This window comes from Barbatula barbatula, assembly GCF_947034865.1.
Source record: "Barbatula barbatula genome assembly, chromosome: 11".
In the NCBI taxonomy this organism is placed as follows: domain Eukaryota; kingdom Metazoa; phylum Chordata; class Actinopteri; order Cypriniformes; family Nemacheilidae; genus Barbatula; species Barbatula barbatula.
The window spans coordinates 23,428,650-23,453,685 of record NC_136774.1 but is presented as its reverse complement, the minus strand read 5'-3'; the positions used below and the strand labels follow the sequence as shown (position 1 = coordinate 23,453,685).

The following is a 25,036-nucleotide window of genomic DNA, read 5'->3' as shown; positions in this document are numbered from 1 at the left end:
GTTGTTTATCATTGTTTTGGTTGATATTATGTGATTTATACTTTCTCCTTTGTTATGTTCCTTTTCTAAGCATCAATAAAAATAAACAAATAAAAAGAGAAGATTATAACGGAAACCGATGCAACTGTTTTCCTGTAAAACTACACGAACATTTGTTTTGGATGCGACAGTAAACTATATTAGTAGAAGAAATATAATTTATTATTCATTTGACTTTTGCTCGGCGCGTCTGTGTGTGTGATTGAGTGCGAACGTCTGCGCGAGCTTGTGTGTGTGAAGAGGGGGCGGCGCTTCATAATCTTTAGAAAAACCGCAAACACACACTCACACACACACACACACACTCACATACACACACACAAGCAGTGATTAAGCGACAGAATGATCACATCTGAACGCGGATGACACTTAAAACAAACATTTTACGCGACGCGTTGCACGAGCATCATTAACGCGAACAAATGTTTGATTCGCGCGCCGCTGCACCGGAGACTCGGACGCGTTCGTGGGTTCGTGATTTAAACGCTCGTAAAATGAACGTTACGTGAAAACACAAAGAACACAGATCACGTACACTCGAGCTAACGGCGTGTGCGTCTCCTGCCGTGTGACTTGTGTCGTTTTCTCTCTACGGATGAACAATGACAACATGACGCTTCCAGATTAAAGGGACAGAAGGAACTCCTGCATCCCGACACGGCGGTAAACGCGGACATTACAGTGAAATAAACACGAGTTCATGGCGTTTTTAGTGAAGAAGAAGAAGTTTAAGTTCCAGACTCACTTCACCCTGGAGGCGCTGACGGCTGTGCCCTTTGTCAATGGAGTTTTATTCTGTAAAATGAGGCTGATAGATGGAGATTTCACTGCGTCATCCTCCAGGTAAACATCGTTTTTATTCTTCTTCTTCTTCTTCTTAAAAACGAGGTTCTTCATTGTTTCTCATTACGACGCATTTCTGGCTCTTGAATTCGTCTTGTGTTGCTATAAACTCAGTTAAAGAGAAATGTTTCTTTAGGCTTCAGAATGAGTCAAATCCTTCTTGTGATCATGACAGTTTTCTAAAGAATCAGAGATTTGAGGTGCATGGAAACTTAAAGATGTTTTAATGTAGTAACTCTATTTAACGAGTTCCTGCAGATCTTCTGTGGATGTGTAATGACATAAGGGTTGATCATTCAATAGATCTGTTTTTCGGTTCATGTGCATTAGCTGTTGTCTGATCTGCTGATCATTCACAAAACATGTGACCAGAAGGACTCACACTCAGTTCCAGATGTATTTCCTGTTTGGAGATGTATTTCAGATAATAAGAATAATTATTTTATTTATAATGCACCTTTCTTACACTGCAGGCGCTACAAAATGGTAAAAACCATAACAATAAACAAAATAAATAAATAATAATAGAAAATCACAATGATTAGAAACAATTAAACAAGAATTACAGCGGAAAATTAAAAAGATAAGTCTTAAGAAGGTTCTTAAAACAATCAAGAGATGGAGAGGTGAAGAGGGCAGTGAGTACAAGAAAAAGACCGTCCTCCTATAGTTTTACGATGTAGTTCTCTTATGTGTACATTGACTTTTACGGTTGTGTAAGATGTGTTGTGTGTTGTAAGAGCAGTGATGTGTGAAGTACCTAAAAGCAATATTTGAGTAAAAGTACAAATATCTTGCCAGAAAAGTACTTTGGTAAACGTGAAAGTAACCTTTTAGAATATGACTGAAGTATTTCTTTTAGCATAAAGATAAAAAATGATGCTATGAAAAAGATCAGCCTCAAACTCAGTAGTTTAACTTAATCTCAGTAGTTTAAATTGAATCTATTTAATGTCAGTTTTTTTATCTAGAATCTAGATTAAACCATCAAAATGAAAGTTCAGAAACCACATACAACTTTTTGAAAGGATTGGTCCGTCTCTCCCCAAGAGAACAACTTGGAACAAAATCAGAACAAATCTTTCCGTCCCTTTCTTCTTTCTTTCCTTGCGAGGAAACAATCCAGTCATTAGATAATTCATTGAAACTGAAAAATGTGCAGTTTTTAGCACATTAAACCCTTATTAAGTGTGGAGAGCACATTTTTTGCACTTGCATGTTGAGTTTTAAGAAAACGATTGGTTCAGCACCGTCATGGTGACCGGATCGCAGACTCGTCGATTTCAGTTCCGTTTCTATGCTTTTATTTTGTAGTAACCAACGTGCTAAGGGGAAATATATCAATATATATACATTCTGTTGAGGAAATGCAGTGGAGTAAAAGTCTGCAGAAATATAAAGACTCAAGTAAAGTACAGATACTCCTAAAAAGACTTAAGTAGGTTCCATTAGAACACCGAAAGACCTTTGCCATTACTATTGTAGAGTCTCTCTGCAGAAACAGACTTTAGAATGTAAAGGTTTATAGGAGTGTTTGTTTGCTGTACTTGACAGGAAAGTATGGCAAGTATTGAGAGGAAAGATGCCACGTGTTTTTCCATCTGTTCCTCTGACGTTGAGCGTTCAGTGTGTTGTGATGTTCGGCGGTTCTGTACGCTGTTGTGTTTGAATCAAAAGAGATTCATTGTGTACATTGACTTGTTCTGAAGTCCATTAGTGTCACACAATGACAAATGAAAGTGGTTCTTCTGATGGTGTGTACAGACAAATGCTTCTTATTGTTGGAGCCACGTTTGTTTGGTTTTAATGCCTCTAGAAAAAACATTAGTGGCGTGCGTCATAAGCCATATATTTTAAAATATGTCAGGGCAAGTTTTTTTTTGTTAAGATGGGTCACACATTCATCAAACCGGGCTAAAAAGTATCTCGTCTCCTCTTCAAAGCATGTGAGGTTCCTGAAGACTGTACAGGTGTTATAGAGCTGACAGTATGAGCACATATGTGATATTCTGTGCTTCGACTGTATTTCCAGAAGAAGTATGATTCAGTTGCCCTACAAACTCATCACTGATGTTGATGAAGGTCCCGGGGGATGCTGGGAGATTTCTCACTGCTCCGGTCAACAAGCTCTCTGGGATTCTGCTCTCTGGATTTGACTCGAGTGTCTGAAGCTATTTTTAAATAAACCGTATGTAGCATCTGTCATTACTAGACAGAAGTACAGGACGGGTTATGAGTGTAGTATTTTGTATATAGAAGTTTCTTCTAAGAGTGTTGGGTGGGCCGAACCGTAAGCTCATATTATCCCGCCTCATAATGAAATGGAGTGAAATGAAAAGCCTCACTAGTTTTCACAGAATTCCTCAAGAGATTATAGATTTAGAGGATTTTTTGTGTGATATTTATGGGAGATTCTTCTCTTCATTATAAAAAGCGTTTAGTTTGTATCTGCTGTATACTTGATTTTATCATATCGATCCGTAAAAGTTTCTGATTGTAAATGTCTTTTTATTTTCATTTCGCATTTAACTAAACCGAATATAAAAAAAGATTCAAGTTGTTTTTAGGTTTCTTGATGATAGGAGATTAAAGAGGAAAACATGGCATGTGTTGTTATCCAAACCTCCACCGCCGAAAGCCAAATCACTGGGTGTATGTCCTAACCGACTGCTGTATATATATATATACACATCACATGTGTAGTCATGTACTCCTTCATGAGCATTTTACCCAGCATGCCCTAAATGCTTCATCATTCTGTGCTCTTGATCCGCTCATCATTAACCAACCCAGTCTCGAGGCAGTTTGTGGCATTGGCACGAAATTTATCTACGTGTTCATGGATACAATTTTTTAATAAAAAAAACGTGTTTCATGAGGTGGCAAGGCAACGATAAATAGGTGCCCTTACACCACCCCTAAACCGAATGAATTGAACTGACACGAAAAAAAGGGGGAAATTCGTGGCAATGAACGCAAATGAATAGATTACAATTTCCTTATGACCATGAAATAACTGAGTCTCGCAAACATCTAGGGTGTCTATAGATCTATAATTTGTTGCCTATGTTGTTATAATTGCTTCCAATGTTTCCTCATCTGTAAGTCGCTTTGGATAAAAGCGTCTGCTAAATGACTAAATGTAAATGGTGCTCAGCGAAACATCACCCGTGATCAATTTCATGACCTTCATTGATTGACACTTCGTTGAGAACGGTCGGTCCCGAGAGAGACCCGAGCTGATTCATTTAACGGAATGTATTGATGGAAATGTTAAGTGCGCATACTGTGAACTACATTTTTATCCATTTTTATGTTTTGTCTTTGCTCTTGATCACCCTTCACATCTTCCACCCGAAAGTGACGCATGTCAGTCAGATGGCCTCGATGAGCATCAGACTTTTCTTTTGGAAAATAACGCAATTCATTCTGCAGCAAATACGAAAACTTGTGGTTGCAGTTCCACGTTGAAATGAATCCGTCAGGCGCAGGCAGTGGATTTGATTGGTTTGTTTATTCTGTGTTTGTCTTGATGGTTGAATCTGAAGTCTGTTTTCATGATGATGTCTGTAGAGGTGACGACCGATACACTCGGCATGTGTTTGTGTTGGACGACAGTCCGTTGATGTGTTTGGTTTGGAGCAGAGGGTCTTATTAAACCTCCTTCCTTTCTGAGATGTGATTTGGCCAGTGTGCTGCGGTGGGGCCGAGAGCCGGTGACTCAGGCACTGTGCAAAATATTCCGGCTCTCCGTCTGTTTCTTATCCTCTCCAGAAGACACCGAGTTTAGGTTGGCAGAGAGATCGCTTCATTTATTGGATATTCTTCCTGTTTTGACCACCAATGGACTTATGGGCGAGTTCTGTGATGCGATTGAAAAATGTTGTTAATGTCTATCATAATTTAAATGATAAATCATTTGGCTCTGTTTTAACGATCTAAGCACGTGATCTGGGGCGTGTCCTAATACACTTCTGCGAGTTTAACGACAGTAAAAATGAGTCATGGGTGTGTTTTGGGAAAAACGTCCAGTAAACCAATCAGAGTCTCATCTTCCATTCTCTTTAAGAGATAGTTGCGTTCGCTCCATGGCGGAGTCGCTATTAAGATGGTGGAATTTGCAAGAGCAAAGACTGAACGCTTCTCTAGCGAGGAAATCTTTATCATTATCTTGTACATAAAGATACAAATGTATGAAAAGAAAAAACACTTTGTATAATACTTTACAATAAGGTGCTATTTGTTAATGAATTGTATTAGCTAACATAATCTTACAATGATCAATTCTTCTACAGCATTTTAAAATTTTAGTTCATGTCAATTTCAGCATTTACTTACATTTTTAAAAATCAAACATCGTGTCTGTTAACATTTTTTTTTTGCACCATGAACTACCATGAATAATTGTATTGAAATTAACTAACATTAAAAAGGGAAATAAATTGAAAAACTCAATTGTTCATTGTTACGACTGTTAGCAAACAGCATCTTATGGTAAAGTGTGACCAAAACTTGTCCTGTAGACCATCTTATAGGACAAGTCAGATTTTTATCTTTATGTCCACAATAATAATCTTTTATTTTTAATATTTGTCATGTTTGTGTCACACAGTTACATTTTATGTAACTTGCTTAAATTTCCCTTCTGAAACCACAAATTATCCACGATCTTACTACATTAACCATAGTCTTTTATATTTGTAGAAAAAATGTGGCTATACAAAGGGTAACAAATACATGACACTTTTACAATAATAAAACTAAGGGAACTTTTGTTGTGGATTTGCGGAATAAACTTTGCTTTCAATTTGATTAAACAGAAGGTTTTATTTGTGTTCATTTTTGCTATTTGCACGCCTTTTCATAAAGCAATAGTTCCCCCCAAATAACATAGTGTCATTATTCACCCTCCTGTTGTTCAAACAACTAAAATGTAGTTGTCTTTGAACAGTTATTGTGCCTTTTCTGCTATACAGTGGATGATTTTCACCAAATCTGTCCATATGTCTGTTTATTAAAATATAGTGAGTCACATGACCTCATTTATAATGCTTTTGTCCTTTTGAAGCACAGAAAAAACTGATCACCATTCACTCACATTGTAACCAAATAACCCAAAACTCTCCGAACCCTTTCTGAAAGAAGATCCCCATTCGGTCCTGAAAACCAAAGAAAGCCTTAAATAATGACAACATTTCAACAGCCGTTTAAAGTGTGTGTGTTTTCATTAAAGCCAAATGAATATTTGACCTTTAGACTCCAGAAGATCCAAGTCAAACCCTCTGCCTCTGTACATTTAACCTGTGTCGTCCAGCACTGACGGGAAACCAGCGCCTCTGTGTCCGGTAGCTGATAGTATAGGAAGGTCTGATGTGAATGTGATGTTTGTGCAGGCGCTGTGGTGGTCTGGACTCTGACACCAACTGAGCTACAGGATGAGAGATTACAATCCTGTTCAAGCAGCACATTTCTGCTCCTGTGAATCATCCAGTAAACTGGCTTAGACAGGCCGTCACTAAACTCTGTTCAGATTGAAATATTAAAATAGTTTTGTGACCGAGTTTACTGGATGTTACATCTCAAACAGTGCGAGCAGTATGCTGTACAGTCCTTTGCCAGAGCATTTGCAGCTGGGCTGCGAACAAATAGTGCAGGTATGTATACAAACTGATATATAATATAATTATAACGGTGTGTGCATGTAGTGCAACTCAAATTGGTTTAAAATGTATAAAAACAGAAATAAATTATAGTTTAAACCTACACGTGAGCGTTGATAAAACCATAATTTAGTCACGAGAACTTAATTTATTGGCACTTACAACCTTAAAGTTTTCCGCTATATTTATTTGATTTACTTTTGTTATTTGACCGTTGCTCAGCTCCCGTGGCATCATGGGATTGATAAGCGTCATGGGATAGATCCACACTCACGAATCTCGACGGAAGCAGTAAACCATCCGGGTATTTCTCGCCTACTGTTTTTTGCATGCTGAGACTATTCATGGCTCATACTCATTTTCGCCTACTATAGAAGTAGGCGATTTCAGACGCAGCTTAAGGGAAGTAAAAGCTTTTCTACAAAGTGTATTTCAGTATCATGAGATCTGAGAAGGGTGTAAGGTACACAACGAGTCGACGCTAAGACTGTGAGGTCGGAAATTGCCCTGACATACCAAGCTGATGGTCAAAACCCGTTGGCTTCCGTCGTCTTTTTTTCTGTGTTAGTTCATGTTAACTAACCTGATTAAATACAACCTTATTATAAACGTTGCAAAAACATATGATTTTTCTTTGAATTAGGTACATTTTTATAAGCCATTGGCAGATCTTGTTAAACTCAGATATACATTATAGTATAATAGTTTGATAAGATATTATGTCTTGTTTTATAAATAATTTAAGTTAAATATCTTAAGTTTTCGTGTATTTTGATAATCAAGTAATTCATATTTTTTTGCAGTAAAAGATGACTGAGATTGGTTACATTTTAGTCTTCACCCCTTTTATTGATTCTAAACTCAGTCTGTCACCTGTCTGTGATTGTGTCCGTCTGTCCGGTCAGCATCTGATGCATATTCATTCCACACGACGCTCACAGATCTTTTGAATGCTCTAAATGGTGCCAAGTCTCCTAACAATCGGCTCATTCACCAGCGCTGAGTTTGTCGTGGGAGACGAGTTCGAGCGTGAAAGGAGAAAACGCTCTTGTGCTTACAGCACTGATGCACAATGTCTGTTGTGTTGTGCGTTTATTACAAGGTTTCTCTTCTAAGAGGTTTAACTTGTTTTCACTTTGAATGGTTTGGAATTTAGAGCAGAAATGAGTCATAATACTGCGAGCTGTGTAGAAACGGTTGCCAGGACCGTTTTTCATGGTTGCTAGGCTGTTTTGGAGCCGGTCGGTCCTGAGCATCTGTAATATTCTGATCTGGAGATTCTCTCTTTCACACTCACCGTTCTTTTCTGTTCTGCGACGGTTACCGTGGACACAAGGCTGTTGTGGTATCCACGGCGATGAAACAAAGTACCATGGGTCCTGGAATGTTAGTATGCGATGGGGGAAGAGAAGAGACTGCACTGGTGCTGCTGGGGTTCTCTGACTATGACACGGCCCTCTGGCATACTTGATTCTGATTGGTCAGTCGCAATATTCTGATGTCACACCGCAGATTTGGGTTCTATAGATGTTGAACATGGAAATAGTTTGATCACTTACTCACCCTCTTGTCATTCCAATCCAATCCCTTGTGTGTATAAGTGAATCCAGACTGACGTAACACTGTGTGTATGTGTGTTTGTGTGTGTGTTGGGATGGAACAGATGCTGTCCTTGGCGATAAGCCACATGACACATGAGATAAGATGCCTACGTGTATCTGCTCTGGTTTGTCCTGGAGGTCTGCTGTGTGTGTATATATATGGCAAATCCATAATCACATGTGTAAATATCCTTAAACAGATTAATTTGATCTAGCTTTACAAGCAGTACGTGGTTCTTCTATACTCTTAATATTTGTATTCCTTTAGGCACACATTGGTGTTCACCACACACACAAATATATCTGTTATTATTAATCTAACACGCGTGTTATTCTGAATTTTAGCAAAAAATATGTATTTTTTTTGAATAAGCAGGTTCATTTTCAGATGCATGTTTGTGTAGCAGATGGTCAGGAGGACATCATGAATATTCAATAGTGTTGCTTCTGGGCTGGTTTTATATCCTTCAAGACATTTATGGGTTTGTGTGAGTACTTTTTGTCTCCTGTTTATTATGTGACTAACGGCCTGTGTGTATTTGTATAGTAAATAGGAGTCGTGTTTGTGACTACAGATGTATATAGATCGTAAAACACACTTTGCAAGTTGCAATAAGAAATGGTTCTACATGAAAACATAAACATTAAGAACTTATTTTTGGCCAAAATAATATGAATTTTCATGTAGACCCATTTCTTATTGCAACTTGCAAGGGGTGTTTTCCCTCAACCATTTATAAAAGCCGTGTTTTTTTGTAAACATACCGTTATTTCTTATGTGTAAACTATACATGAAGATGAGCCTTAAAGTCCCAGTGAAATAAAAAATTATGATGCAAATATTGCAGCATTTATTGTAAATAGCTTACCAATGTGGCTCATTCACATTTTGAAATGCCCTCATAATCTTTATTTAAAATCTGAAAAAGCACTTCGTCCTGCAATGATGATCCATCTTAAACGGTGTATGTTAGACGGTTTGGGCGGAGCATCTGTTAACTCCTCCCCTTCAACTGTCAGTCTGCTGCCAGTCCCATTTCAATATTCAACGGCTGTTTTTATACATCCAATCAAATTGCAGAAAAACACGAAAGCCACACCCACTATGTTTCTCATTTGAATTCCATTTCTCTCAGAAATGAGTCAAAATACGGAAATAAAAACGATCGCAACTTCCGGTTCACAGGGACTTTAATTGGAAAAGTTCTTTCATATAGCGAAACCGAAATGAATCATGTGGTTTGATCTCAGCTTGTGGCAAACTTGAAGTGATTCTCGCCATCACAAACAGCGTCACAGCTTACATCAACATGTCATGTGTCCTGTCTGCTGTTCTCTCACCCACAGAGAAGAAGTCCACGAGAACTCGGTCCGATGGAGAAAGAGGTTCTCCTTTGTGTGCAAAATGAGTGCCAATCCTAACACGGGTGTTCTGGACCCCTGCGTCTGTCGAGTCTCCGTCAGGAAGGTGAGCTGAACTCTCACACACACGTCTCAATGATCTCAGCTTCAGTTTCAGGTTGTTTGAGGTTAAACACTCATAAGTAGGTCTATGTTTGAGTCGAACTTGGAGCGAGAATTAAGGACATCATGGTTTGAGATGTTTGTGTGGTGATTCTATGCAGGATGTTTGGGTGAAGTTGTGTTTAAGTGTCACTGAACGCGAGAATCTTCCTGTTTTCATTACAGGAACTGAAAGGAGGAAAAGCATATTCAAAGGTAAGTGAACACTTCCACATCTTTCCCTTTTGCTCACATTTATTTATAGAACAAACGATGTTTTATACAGCCGAGTTCAGAAGTTCACACGCACACGCAAACATCCTTCAAATTACATCTTGTTTCGTATTTAGTTCTTATTCAGATTTTTACAGTACATACCAACCTTGGTCATTTCTATTATGTTATTCAAATATGTATTAGAGGTTTTCTATATGTAGTCATATTTAGATGGTTTAATCAAACCTGAGGTGGTCATTAAAAGCAAACATTATATAAATATGCACATTCGACATCGCTTTCACTCACTTTTGCGATCATGCTTACAGTGTTTAGTCGAGGTCACACTTACAGACAGGTCAACATACATCATCATAAACACTTTGCAGTCAACACCACAGTTATCACTGCCTTCACTTAGAAGTGCTCTAGATAGCACACAATGGTGGTGAATGTTTCACTCTTCCTTACTTCTTTGACTTCGCCTTGTATTTTCATCTCCTGTAAAGCTAAGTTTGGATTTCCCTGATCTAAAAATACTCGGGTTTCTCTGAAGACACGCTGAAAATAAAAACACGTGCTGGCATGTTACAGTTAATTCACTGACACGCTAGTAAACTTTTACCAAGCTACCAGTTTTATAAACGTGCCACGAAACACATCTGTTAAATATCCATGATGACGTGTAATGAAACCTTTGCATTTAGAGAAGATTTGATTGTCCCTAAAAAGTCAAAAGGAGCAATTTGAAAAAACATGGATAAGAACACATATCTGTTCTGTTATATTGGTCTGTCAGTACAAGTCAATTATTTTTCTCATTTTCCTTTTCTTTACTTCATCCCTTTTTCTGTTATTGCTGGACATGATGCTTTTTTTGTAATTGATTATATATGAATATGTATTCTTTGTGACTTTGTATGTAACCAAAATGTTGGTGTAACGTGACCAGATCTATAAATATATATGACAGATGCAGATATACTTCTGATTGCAAATCAGTCATAATGTATCCAGGTTCCTTTTTTAGGCATCTGTCATACAGCATCTGTTATTCTGTTATTATGGATCACGATGACTCTTCGGCGGCAAAAGGAAACACAAACAAGCGTAAACGTAGTTGACTTTATAAACGATGACTGTTTTAAACACGTAAAACTGGGTAGCATTACGCTACTCTGTGTAGCATTACGCTACCAAATCATTTGACAAAGTCAATATCATTCTCACAGGCTAACGTAGCTTTACATTACACGTTTCTTGCAAGATAATTCATTACGATGACATCAAATATAATCCATTCCTTATCTCGTCCGTGAACATGATGGGCGATCTCCTTAAGCCTCTGGATTGTGAAAACCACATGTCCCATAATCGCCTCTCCTACATGACGTCATTTACCTTCACCTTTTGATGTTGTTTCCAAAGTGCACCATCTAGCGATCCAAATGAACATATTGTGGCTTTAAGGGTTAATTTATGCACAGTCAAAACAATGATGATCTAGTAGAAAAATAATGGCATCAGGAAAGTGTACCTCTGAACTGTCAGATACAACAAATACTATAATGTCTACGAAAGGTCTAAAAACGATTCCTGTAGTTGTCTGCTCTTAAAATGAGATCATATGGTTCAGTGTGATGTGATCAGACAGTTTATCTTGACTGTAATCAGATATTCCCATTTGTAGTTTTTATTATACTCGTTGATCAGATTTAACATCAGCACATTTATCAGAGAAGGATGGGACGAGGAGCATCTGTCTGATGTTTAATATGTTTGTGTATTCTTCAGCTGGGCTTTGCTGATCTGAACATGGCGGAGTTCGCCGGTTCTGGCTCCACCGTACGCTGCTGTTTGCTGGAGGGATACGACACCAGAAACACACGGCAGGACAACTCCATCCTAAAGGTCAGAGGTCAAACTGAAGCTGAAACAACTGCAACGCATTTCTTTTCAGTTTTAAAATGCGTTCTTTGGTGTTTTTGAAGGTGACCATTGGAATGACCCTGTTGTCTGGAGATCCCTGTTTTAAAACGTGAGTGTTTGTGATGTGTAATGTGAGCTGCGCTGCCCTCTTGTGATGAGTGTAAGCGTTTCACTTTCTCTGTGTTTAGACCCCCAAGCACCGCCAAATGTATAACGGTGGCGGGTCAAGATCACTCCCTGCAGCCGGGCTGTAAAGGAGAAGGGACGTCTGATGTCTCAAGAGCTTCTGTGCTCAGTTCTGGTAAGATCCCATAAGAGGGCGATTCTCACGAAATCCTGCTTTTAAGATGTCAAACATGATTTTCTTAAGAACGGTCCTGGACGCGTCTTTCTGCCACAAGTCCCTCATTTTTATAACACATGAATATTCTGTCAATCATTAGTTTGGTCATTTGAGAACATCTAGTAGAACATCTAATAGTCTTCATCACATTATTACAATTATTTTCTGTATAAACAACAACATGCACTCGTACACTTTGCAGTTATGTGAATTTCAGCAGAAAAGCAATAAAATAAAAGAATTCATTCCTATGTCAAAGTGACGTTTTGTCCAAGGTAGAGAACACAATTATCTTTATTATGATCATTTTTTGTGTTACCGAATTGTGTTTTATAATTCAAATCTTTACTGCCATGATGAAGAGTCTTATAGAACATGATATACCCAAGTGTTTTCTGAAATGAATGACTGATAATTTGTGTTTCATTCAGGACTATCCGAAGAGGCGGATCAGAGTGAAGAATCATTTCACACGGGTCATTCACGCAACTCCAGTTATGCCAGTCAACAGAGTAAACTCTCAGGTGTGTGTGTTTACGTCGACTCCACACGGGACAGGAAACTGCAGGGAATTCTGTACATTCTCTCGCATGTCGTCCCGGTAACACATCAGGAAGTAGTTTCCTAAAGCTTCCTGTTTTCCCCGATGCTCTGCTCTCTGGAGACACTGCTGGTGTGTGGGAATGTTTGCTTAACATCCAACTGACACAGACAGACAGTCTCGAACTGATGCCGTTTGTGTTTTGTTGTCAACGGGGTTCAAAAGTTTCTGTTTGACTTCATTTCCAATTCAATCTCATTAGCTGTGTGTGTTTTCATGCGTTTGTGTTCAGGCTACAGCACAGAGCACTCGTGTTCTTCCAGTTTGTCTGATCTGACACACCGCAGGAACACATCTACAGGCAGCAGTGTGAGCGCTGACCCGCCGTCTGAGAGCGACACCCGTCCCGAACGACCTCCTCGACCACCGCGACCACTGTTGCCCTCCAACAGACCTCCACGGTATGTCCATTTCACGGCGGGCGGTCCTGACCCAGGAGTCTGTGACCGTAAAGACATCTTGTGTTTTCTTGGCTTCGTTAACAGGAGGAAGCAGGACTCTGTGGAGGATCACCCGTCCTGGGTGAATGACACACGCATGGACGCGGATGATATTGTGGAGAAGATCGTTCAGAGCCAAAACTTTGCTGACAGCAGCAACAATGAAGGTATGACATTTGATCAACGTTTACGTATCAATTTGATTCATGCATGTTTGGGTCACTCGACGGTTTATCTCCTCTCTGTTTCTTCAGATAGTAACCTGAGATTGTTTGTAAACAGAGATGGAACCACGGAGTTGAGCGGCATTCAGCTGGGAAACAGGTGATCTGACACACGCCTGTAGAATCCTCATCAAACACACAGCACGAAGAAGTGTGTTTGCTCTGGTTTTAACACACGCCAAAGCGTGCAATAGACACGCCGGTCCACATCAGGATGTGTGTCAGTGTCATGCTTTGCCTGTTCTAAGTGTGAAAATGACACGCTCCGTTCTTTGCATTTGTAAAACCGAAACGATGTTATAAGTCCCTATTATTTGTGCTTTAATAAATATTTTACAGCACCTAACCCCACCCCTACCCTAAAACCACCCGCTTCCCAACCATATAAAACACGCAATGAGCAAATGTAAGTCAGACACGGGTACGTTATTTATTGCAAACACTGACCAAAACAGTGTAAAGCAATAGTCAAATTTCAAATAAACATTTTTATCGTAAGTTACAATAAATGAAGTTGATAGGTGAGGTTGTTAATAGGTCACAGTTCAAAGAGCATACGGGTCACATGACCATAAAACATGGCGGATTCATACGTCTCCCACTCGTAGTATAAAGAACGTACTGTTTTAACGGCTGATATGTACTTCCTGAAATTCAGTACGTACCCATCACTGTGTGTAGTCGCTCCTCTTTTGGAGTTTTATTATTGCCGGACGGAAAAAGGGATTGCTTTCGGGTCTGTCCTTCAGCATGGGAATGCTCAGAATAATTGCACTTGTTGAATAAAACTGTTATGTGTTGTGTTTTATATTGTATAATATAAGTTACAAACTTTTAGGTTTAGGGGTGGGGTCTGGGTTCATGCTCTTAAATATGCATACGAAACAATAAATGCACACAAAAGGCGACGTCTGATTAAATGAAAAACTACTACACCCCAATATAAAAGAATATATGGTATATGTTACGATTGTTGTTTGGCATCGAGGAAATGATCGCCCCCTGCTGGTACTCCATCTTCATAAATGCGTGTCATGTTCACGTCTAGAGGCGACAAATTGTGACACTGACACGCATCCCCGAGTGCACTGGCATGTCCGTTACACACTTCAGCGTGATACTGGGTTGCAAACACGCATGCACACATCACTAATGATTGTTTGTCTGTGTTGTCTTCACAGAGTCTCTGCTGGTGTGTTTGAGCCTGTGGTCATTGAAAGTCATTAGGTTTCTGCGATGTCTCAGTCCAAACTTAGTGCCAAACCTCTTCTGACGTCTCCAGGAGTCTGAACCCCATACAACACTTTGTTTGTTTGTGTCTTTGAAGTCAGAGTGTTCTGCTATACAGTTACACAACATAAGAACATTTAGTAGTAGAAATAGAGGATCTCATCTTGAACCACTAACACGTGTTCTATATTTATGTTGTCTACATGCAGCCGTGTTCGTCTTGTGTGTTTGTTACCGCTGATGTTTTGCTTTGGTCTGATTCTGTGTGTTTGCAGTTGTGACGTCTGCTCAGTGTTGAGAGAACGTTAAAACCGATCAGATCTTGACTTGATATGGACTCCGTTTCTGATTTACCTGATGTGTGATGTGTATCCTGGAGTATCAGCTGGTCTGAATACAGTGAAAGGAAGAACGTTGGTTTCTGACCTTCAGGAAAAATCATGTCTGTTGTCTTGTATCCAAACAGGTTTTTCATCGTGTCTTTATCACAACCTTCAGCTGATTCCCGGCAGAAGTGAACGAAGCCGTTGCTGTGCGACACAATATTCCCTCATATTATATAACAATTGTTATCAAAATCAATTCTTGCACTTTATGGGTGAATCTAACAAGAACGTGTCGGGGTCACAATTCCTCCAAATGACATATAAAATGTAGAGAAATGTATTAAGAGCATTTTATTTCCATTTTTGTGTCAATAAAGCATAATAGATAAATAATAAAATACTTCTTATTTCTTTATTTAGGAGTGAAATGTGACCCTGATGCATTTTTCATGTTTTTGTTGGATTGGCTCTTAAACTCTTACACCTTAAATCTTTTGGGGTGCCAAACTATATTTAGTTATTTTTATAATCCATGTTTATTTGGACAGAATAATAATTTGGTCTAACATAAAGAGCCGTTTAATATTACGCTATGCAGTCAGACAGGACTGATGCCAGTAGAGACATCCAGTCACGTGTTTTTGAAATTCTTAAACGTTTGACACTCAGAGAAACTTTACCTCATCGCCCATTTTCCAAATCCAGCTGGCTGGTTATTTTCCTTCCCTGAAATTCTCTAGAGAAATTAGGATTGTGTTTAACAGTACCATGTGTTTCAAATGCTTTTGAAGTTTATGTCTGGAAAACTGTGATTCATGTGTGTGGTGCTGTCTGTATGAACCGATTGCTTGTAGAAATCTCGGAACTGAGTTTTTAAAGTATATGCGTTTTTTATTCTTTTTTTAACAGAAGATTTTCTCGTTTCTTATTAGAAAATAATCTGGATTTGCTCACCTTGTAACAAACATTTTCTATGTAGAGTTTTTGTAAGATAAACCTGATCCACTAAACATTAACTTTCACAGGCAGTATGACGTTCGTCCGCTCGGCACCAAACACACGGCTTTCCTTCTTCTGGATTTTGCTTTAGAGCACAATATGCACTAGCTCTGTGTATCTCCTGCAAATAAGCTAACCTTTGTAAAGCTACAGACATATAACTTAAGAAAGATCTATCATTTCAATGAAAATCACTTGTATTTCTAAGTAGTGCACTATTTCTGTGAATCTAAGCTGTTTTTAATGAATAAAATTTAAAATGTTCAACTTATTTTGTGTTTGTCAAGATGAGAAAGCAACTGTTTTCATAATCCTTAGCCAATTGTTTTTACTAAATGTTTTTGGATTTACGATATTCTTAAGAATTAGAGTCTCAGGATGTGTCCAGAGGTCTCACTGACTTTCTGGCCCTGTTTCGGTTAGACCATAGCGTGTCCTCTTTTCTTTTTGAATGTTGCTTTTTTCGGGCTGACACGAGGCCGGTCATTGAGATGGTAACAGAGCGCACACCAAACACTGTCCTCTGGAGTCATCTGTACGCCGTTACTGCTCCTGAACGCCCGGAGACCACACAATCCTACAGGAATATAGAAATGACATCACTGCATGAATGCGATCAACATCAATAAAAACACAATACACCAGATAATGTGTATTGTTCATAGTTGGTTATCACATATATTGTCTTAAAATGTCTTGACTTGATTGAATGGTTGTGTCGCGCCCCCCTACAGGACATGATGAGAACTACAAGAGATGTCAAATCACCTATCAGAAAGTAAGCCGTAACACTGAGGGAGAGGATGATGAGGAAGATGGTCCCGGGACCCACGTCCATCAGTGTACATGCGTTTGGACACACGCAGGGACTCTTCACCCAGATCTGCAGAGGTGCGTCCACACTGAAGCTCTGGATGTGTGTGATGGACTGATTCACGCTGCACTGGTAATGAACTACAGTTTGAGGTTCACTGCGAGAATAAACTGAGACAGAAATATGACGTCACAAAACTTTCAAAATAACACGCCCTCTGTTGACTCAAGTGTTGGTCATTATAGAGGTCTAGGTGTGCCATTTCACAGCCGTTACATCAGAGCCGTTCATTTTTTAAACCAATAACATGAGATATTGATAAAAAATAAATGAACATTAAAGTACCCTTTATAAAGCATATATAAATGTGTTTATTAACATATATAATTTACAAAAGCAGCATGAACCAATTACCATGAACAAAAAGAGGGATTCTAACGAAATACCTGCAAAATAATGACCCATGTTTAACTCGCATGTTATAAATACTCAATAAATGTACTTATTCATCATTTATTTGACTCGAATTTAGATTGATTATTATCTTGATGTTGTTTGTAATATAGTCTATCAGACTGGAAACTGTAGGGTGTTGTGTTGTTTTTCTTACACCTGGTCACTTTTAAGTAGGTATTTCGTTAGAATTCCCCTTTTTATTCATGCAGTTATAGCTGCTCTTTAATTCATTTGTAAATGACTTAATAATCATTAATAAACACATTTATAAATGCTTAATAAAGGGTACCTTCATATCAAGTGTTACCAGGTTCTCTTTGGGTGTGGTTCCATGAAACAGAACATTTTTGTTGTAAGGCTCCCTTTGTGTGGGGTGCATAGCTTTGCCCCCCCAACAAAGACCTATGATCTTAAACTTAAAAATTGTATAATTGTTACTTTAAGAAACTTCAAACATTTCTTTTTGGAAGCGAAAATTGTTCTTCTAACATCACTGCACCTTTATTTTAAGAGTATTATTGGTCGATTTTTGTAGAGGATAAAGCACATCCCCAACAAATGTCCTTTTAGCATTTACATAGAAAGACACAAATCACATATGGCTTAAGTGCTTTGTGTATATTACCACTTTTTAAATGCTATTTGAAATTGGCAAAACACAAAATAAAGTCTTAATTATCAAATTCATTAGTCTTTGGTCATCCACAGATTAACTTACTGTAATAGGACACAGTGAGAATCTTCTCTGAATCATTATAGCTGAATTCATTGGCCTCATGTCGGCCGTAGTTCACATAATGATTCATCAATCTGCTGTCCTGCAGAAACCTTAAACAAAACAAAATTCATTTTCACTTTTCAATAACATCATGTCTAATTCAGTTGAGTCAAAGATTAAATATACTGACATGAAGGTACCCTTTATGAAGCATTTATAAATGTGTTCATTAATGATTAATAATTCATTTACAAATGCATTATAACCAAATTTATAAAAAGGGGAATTCTAATGAAATGCCTGTTGAATAGTGACCAGGTGTAAGAAAAACAACACAACACCCTACAGTGTCCAGTCTGACAGACTATATTACAAACAACATTAAGATAATAATGAATCTGCTTTCCAGATGAAAAAATACGTTTATTAAGCATTTATAACATACGAGTTAAACATGGCTCACTTTTTGGCAGGTATTTCTTTAGAATCCCTATTTTAGTTATAACTGCTTCATAATGCTTCTGCAAAAGACGTATTTATCAGTAATGAACACATTTATAAATGCTTTATAAAGGGTACCTTAATGTAAAGTGTTACCAATAAATATGAGTTAATGATTAAAGTACACAACGCACATGGACAGATGACCTCTGTTTACTTCTGTTTCTCACTGCTGAACAATTTAATGAACATGATCGAGTAATACTCATAATCACATGTAATTGTGTGTCTACACACCATTTGTACAGCGTCTATTACAGGGACTGAAAGATCAAAACCCCGAGTGTGTGAATCAGCAGTGACATCATAAACCAAAACTTTCTTTGAAAATGTAAAAAGTTTTGCGTTTGCTTTAAGAATGTGGTTTAAAAGTTACATCAGTAAATAGAAAATATGTCAAATATGCACGTTAAGTGGTGTGTATTACATGTTGTAATTTGAAGTATGAAGTTTGATTCATAGATTCAAACTCCAAAGCCCTTTTAACACAGCGAAGAGTCTTGACGTTGCCAAAGCAACTTGCAAAAATGGGATCTGTGCATCTTTCATGACCATTTGTTTGAGTGTTTTGAACTCACCGTGTGATGACACACGCAGCGACATCAGCGCAGTCTGTGACAGTGAAGTCTTCAGGCTCAGTGAACGGCACACACGGGCTGAAGGACACGAGCGTCTCCGCGTTTGCCGGGTGCGCGGCGGGTGTCACGGGTTCGAGTCGCTGTATGAAACCGTCCTGACCCGCCACTGACCCCAGATCAATGATTCCCGAACCGTCCCGCATCAGACATTTACACAGATTCACTTTAATACAGCCGCTGTGCTTCTCTTCAGATGGAGGAATCGCTGCTATAACGCGTAATATCACAAACACGGTCGGGACGGAGAGAAGCATTGCGCACATTCACAGTTAACACTTAAACTAACAAACACGTGATGATAACACACCAACATGTCACATTCCAGCACAACTCAACACACACAACAGAGAACACAAAGTGTTAACAGCCTCAAAGCATTTAAATAATCCAAACAAACAAACAAACAAACAAACACGGTTACGGTTTCTTAATGATTGTTTGCACATATGTTATTTTGTGTAATATTTCGAATATAACTTTAAGGCTACACAGCACAACTATTTGACTAATGTGACATCACATGATGTTTTCAGGTGTAGCGTACAGTGACACACCTGCTGACGGAACGCGGCAGTTTAGTCAAACACGACCGACTTGATCGTGTCATTGACACTCAGAAACTTTACAGTCTGGACATTTGGAGCTCGTGGGATCACACAGAATCACACTTTCAACAATCAAAACTGTAAGTGTTAAATCTGAATGAACAACATTGACAAGACAGACACACACACACTGCAAAATCGCAAATTAACACTCACAGTGTATATACAAAGTGTGGATTATATATACACTGTGAGTGTTAATTTGACAACACGATTTAGCTGTGCTCATATAAATATATACATTCATTCAACGTTTAAATATGACAACTTTGGTAGCCTATTTGCAATTCTCTTAATATATGCCTGTTTTACCTCTGTTTGAAACAAACACTCAGCTTTTTGTTTTTGGGCATTTTCTAGCCTATATACAGTACATCCAGCTATGATGTCATTTTTCATTTTGTACTATACCTTAAAATATGTTTTTGTCATGTTGTATCCTACACGGTTTATCTGGATGTTTAATCAAACCTGAAGTAAAACGTGCATTAAATGAGTTTGCCATCTGGACATCACTCTTGGCAACTACTGTACTCTGTAAAATAAACATTGTATAATATAACGATTATCTTTAATAATAATTTATAAGAGCAGACCACTTCTGAGTTCTCTTTGTATCAGTAATAAAATACAGTAACACATATAAGGTTTAAAATGTGTGTTTGTGAGAGATGTCGCAGCGGAGCAGATCGTCCACCAGGCGGCGTCAGTGGGCGGGGCTGATGTCACGCTGGACTCTGTTGGGTGTTTTTGAGATCGATGAAGCTCATGAGTTTTATGAGCTCACCTGTATGATGAAGACAGGTCTTTCCACTGCGGCACAGCACACTCCTGATGACCCGGCATCTGTGAGTAGTGTCCGTGTATTATAATGTGCTTTTTTTTACGAAAAATCCGATGTTACAAACAGATTTGATATCTACAGAATGAACTTTCATCTGATGATTTCACCAAAGAAGAAACTGATATACATGAGGTATGATTGTGATTCTTTCCGTATAACTGAGATCTCCGTCGAGTTCTGTGGTGTCATTTGGGATGTAACGATTCACTCACCTCACAATGCGATTCACGATTCACTCACCTCACGATGCGATTCACTCACCTCACGATGCGATTCACGATTCACGATTCACTCACCTCGCGATGCGATTCACGATTCACTCACCTCACGATGCGATTCACGATTCAATCACCTCAGGATGCGATTCACTCACCTCACGATGCGATTCACTCACCTCACGATGCGATTCACTCACCTCACGATGCGATTCACGATTCACGATTCACTCACCTCGCGATGCGATTCACGATTCACTCACCTCACGATGCGATTCACGATTCAATCACCTCAGGATGCGATTCACTCACCTCACGATGGGATTCACGATTCAATCACCTCACGATGCGATTCACGATTCACTCACCTCACGATGCGATTCACGATTCACTCACCTCACGATGCGATTCACGATTCACTCACCTCACGATGCGATTCACGATTCAATCACCTCACGATGGGATTCACGATTCAATCACCTCACGATGCGATTCACGATTCACTCACCTCGCGATGCGATTCACGATTCACTCACCTCGCGATGCGATTCACGATTCACTCACCTCACGATGCGATTCACGATTCAATCAACTCGCGATGCGATTCACGATTCACTCACCTCACGATGCGATTCACGATTCACTCACCTCACGATGCGACACTCATCTCACGATGCGATTCACGATTCACTCATCTCACGATGCGATTCACGATTCACTCACCTCACGATGCGATTCACGATTCACTCACCTCACGATGCGACACTCATCTCACGATGCGATTCACTCATCTCACGATGCGATTCACGATTCACTCACCTCATGATGCGATTCACTCATCTCACGATGCGATTCACGATTCACTCACCTCGCGATGCGATTCACGATTCACTCAACTCGCGATGCGATTCACGATTCACTCACCTCACGATGCGATTCACGATTCACTCACCTCACGATGCGATTCACGATTCATTCACCTCACGATGCGATTCACGATTCACTCATCTCACGATGCGATTCGCGATTCACTCACCTCGCGATGCGATTTACGATTCACTCACCTCACGATGCGATTTTATTCACGATTCTTTACAGGACGGGTTGAGGCCCTTTTTTGCCCTTTTATTATGGTGAATCGGTGAATCGTTACATCCCTAAGTGTCATAGAAATGAAATGATCCTTAATGAAAATGTAGGTTTTTGACACCGGCTGCAACAAACTTCTTGAATTATAAAAACACTCTTATACGCTCTTATAAGTGAATCACTGAGTGTTTTCTTAAGGAGTTTGTTATGACTGGACACTGTTGGCTGTGTATTTGAATCCATGTGTTTTTTCTCCAGGGTTTTCTGATGAAAACGTTTGCTGGTCCTGCGTTTGCCAACCTGCGTCGCTCTGTGAACATAAGCAAGGAAGAGTACGAGACTTCACTGGCCTCACCTGAACCGTACCTGCAGTTTATCAGTAACTCCAAGAGCAAAGCCGACTTCTTCATCACGTGTGTTCTCTGTCATTCAGATCCATCTCTCATCATCTCAATCCTCTCACATTAACCGTGTTGATAACTGTGTCCTGTTTGCTACAGGCATGACAGAAGATTCTTCCTGAAAACACAGACTAAAAGAGAAATTCACCTTTTCCTGTCCAACTTAAGAATGTATACAGAGCACCTTCACAAATACCCCCATTCACTGCTGGTGAAAATACTCGGTAAGACACGACTTTGCAGTCCTCATGTGATAAAGTCTCAATTGCAAGATATAAAAGTACAGAAAATTGGGGTTGGGAATCGAACAGAATAGGAATCGGATCCCTCTTATCAACTCATTTGTGCTTATTTTCAGACATGTGCTTGTGTTCATTTGTGATAACAAATTGACAATAGTTTCATCATACTAACTACAGTTCAACCATGATATAGTTAAGCTATATTTTAATACAAATTGTATAAAGCGGACAAAACTTGGATGCCTTGTCTATAAATATACACACAATGGTGCTCATAAATATATACTTTTTGCAAACCAGTCCATTCGCAGGCCAAATGAGATAACAGGTTGATATCTAAATGTTTTCATTCACCTGTGGAATTGAAACTGGAAATCGATAATCGAAATTCCATTCCCAACCCTGCAGAAAATAGAGATTTGAGAACATCCGTAAATGTTCATATAATGCTGTGTTTTAGAGTTTTTGAACCCTACTATTTATAAAAAAATACTACAGATCTATTATATTGTTAAATGTCATTTCTAGGTGTGCATCAGATTATTTCAGGCGAAACAAAGGTGAATATGTATGGATTTGTACTTTTCTTCGTAGAATGTATCATGTAGTGTATAATCCTTTAAAGATGAACATGACGTCTGATTTATTTTCAGAAATATTTCATTGTGATGCAAAGCGTCTTCTATCCTGATGTGAGGGTCATGGCCAGGTAAAAAAAGAATATGTTGTTAAAGTTATCGTTCACCCCAAAAAAGATGTAAGATATTTTGAAGAATGTTGTTAACCGGCCCCCCAGTCGCGTGCAATTCACAAAGTGTCCATACAATAGAAGCGAATGAGGCCCAGTGCTGTTCGGTTACAAACTGTCTTCAAAACATCTTCGTTTGTGTTCTGTGGAAGAAAAAAACTCATACAGGTTTAAAATGACAAGAATGTGAGTAAATGATGACAGAATTACTTTCATATACAGTAGTTTCGTCTACGCTGTTCCTTAAAGTCCTGATCGTATTCTAATCCCATCTCATGTTTTTACAGGTATGACATCAAAGGTTGTGAGGTGGGCCGTTGGACGGATCCCACTCCTAAGAAAGAGGAAGCGATCGTTATTCTAAAGGACATGAACTTCGAGGGACAGCACATCACTCTTGGTAGAGAACATTTAAGAAGTCATTTAGTTGTAATGTGGCTCTAAACAAGGCATGAGTCATCTCCCAGCGACAGACCACTGTATGATGTCACCAATTATTCTGTATTGTTATATTCATTTTAAATGATTGGTCAAAATGATCTGATGTATTTATACTGTATGATAAAGTCTTGTGGTCGTGTTTGCAGGAGAACAGCGCTCCTGGTTGGTCCGACAGGTGGAGATTGACACAGCGTTTCTCCGCATGATGAACGTGCTCGACTACAGTCTTCTGTTGGCCCACCAGCCGCTACATAAAGACGAGGTGGATCGGAAACATCATCTCGCCAGTCTTGTTCACCGCACTACCATGTAAGTGGTGGTTTAAGGACAACCAGAAGAGTGCAAAAATAACTCCAATGTTTTATCAATTCATGGAAATATTATACCGTGAGTCTTTATTTATGATTTGTGCATCTTTACATGATTGTGATGAATACTGCGCACGTGTGTTCTGTCTTTTGTGTAGATCTCTGGATCCGAACCTCCCCGCTCATTCTCGCTCATTCAGCAGCCGTTCGGAAGAGAGAGACTCTCACACGCTGGCGTCTGAACGTGAAACAGCCGAAGAAATTCAGTTCGGTCACCGGCATGGAGCTCATTCTCAGGACCCTCAGCAGAACCGGAGACTGCTGCCGGACTTCAGAAACCCTCTTCACGTGATCGATGGACCTCATTCCAGATATTTGGTGGGCATTATAGATATTTTCACAGAATATGGATTTAAAAAGAAGCTTGAGAATCTATGGAAGAGGATTAAGTATCCAAGACGAGCGTTTTCCACAGTAAGCCCCTCTGCTTACTCTTTGAGATTCGTTCAGTGGGTTGAAAAGCACACAAAGTAGGATTCTAACACCGGACGCAACACGACCAAAGACAACAGGAACTCATTAGAACCCATTATCATTTTTCATTGTGTCCACACTGGTGCGACAAACCCATTACAATTGCTGTTGACCACGTGATATATTTAATTTAGAAATAAAATAATTAGCTTTTTTAATTCATTGTTTATGTTTAAAAGTGTTACATTTGATCAAAGTCTTATATTGTTTTGAATTATTATTTTATTTTACTTTTATTATTACTGTTACCAGCATCAGTCACTTTCCGAAGCTCACAATGTTTTAAATAAAACAAATAAAAATGTTAATTCACATTTTAATGCATTTTCACTTTCTTTAAACGAAACTGTATCCTCGCCCTTTAAATAAATTCATAAGATTCATTTGACGCCTCAAAATGTGCATCAAAATATCTTTCACGCTTCGAGGTCCTGCAGTTCGGTGACTAGTATAAATAACAATGATTTTATGTTTATTATTTAAATCTTAACAATTGGCTTTTGCGTCAGTGTTTATTAAAGTTTGTCC

The 25,036-nt window shown here is 38.9% G+C and overlaps 3 protein-coding genes across 5 annotated transcripts; 2 read left to right on the top strand and 1 right to left on the bottom strand.

The window, feature by feature from the left end:
• The first annotated feature begins 221 nt into the window (after positions 1–221).
• Positions 222–16,224, top strand: eeig1a (estrogen-induced osteoclastogenesis regulator 1a). Of its 2 annotated transcripts, none has more exons than XM_079467983.1 (11): positions 222–882; positions 9,491–9,611; positions 9,833–9,862; positions 11,657–11,773; positions 11,854–11,900; positions 11,980–12,092; positions 12,566–12,658; positions 12,968–13,136; positions 13,221–13,342; positions 13,430–13,499; positions 14,581–16,224. In XM_079467983.1, exons 1-11 carry the CDS (start codon positions 740–742, stop codon positions 14,624–14,626), a joined length of 1,071 nt encoding a protein of 356 aa, XP_079324109.1. In that variant the 5' UTR covers positions 222–739; the 3' UTR covers positions 14,627–16,224. The 2 variants fall into 2 exon arrangements, with proteins under 2 accessions (XP_079324109.1, XP_079324110.1); XM_079467984.1 differs by lacking the exon at positions 222–882 and adding an exon at positions 8,402–8,631.
• Positions 15,293–19,375, bottom strand: LOC306900734 (uncharacterized protein). The gene is made up of 4 exons (XM_079467985.1): positions 19,022–19,375; positions 17,943–18,052; positions 16,723–16,938; positions 15,293–16,531 (listed from the first exon to the last, which is right to left on the bottom strand). Exons 1-4 carry the CDS (start codon positions 19,342–19,344, stop codon positions 16,374–16,376), a joined length of 807 nt encoding a protein of 268 aa, XP_079324111.1. The 5' UTR covers positions 19,345–19,375; the 3' UTR covers positions 15,293–16,373.
• A 224-nt stretch (positions 19,376–19,599) lies between these two features.
• Positions 19,600–24,902, top strand: LOC306900978 (phosphatidylinositol 4-phosphate 5-kinase-like protein 1). 2 transcript variants are annotated; one of them, XM_079468377.1, is made up of 10 exons: positions 19,600–19,766; positions 20,358–20,534; positions 20,612–20,662; positions 22,093–22,247; positions 22,335–22,459; positions 23,006–23,037; positions 23,131–23,186; positions 23,513–23,625; positions 23,813–23,975; positions 24,133–24,902. In XM_079468377.1, the coding sequence occupies exons 2-10, from the start codon at positions 20,358–20,360 to the stop codon at positions 24,506–24,508; spliced, it is 1,248 nt and encodes a 415-aa protein (XP_079324503.1). In that variant the 5' UTR covers positions 19,600–19,766; the 3' UTR covers positions 24,509–24,902. The 2 variants fall into 2 exon arrangements, with proteins under 2 accessions (XP_079324503.1, XP_079324504.1); XM_079468378.1 differs by lacking the exon at positions 20,612–20,662 and having other exon boundaries at positions 19,659–19,766; positions 24,133–24,894.
• The last annotated feature ends 134 nt before the right edge of the window (positions 24,903–25,036 follow it).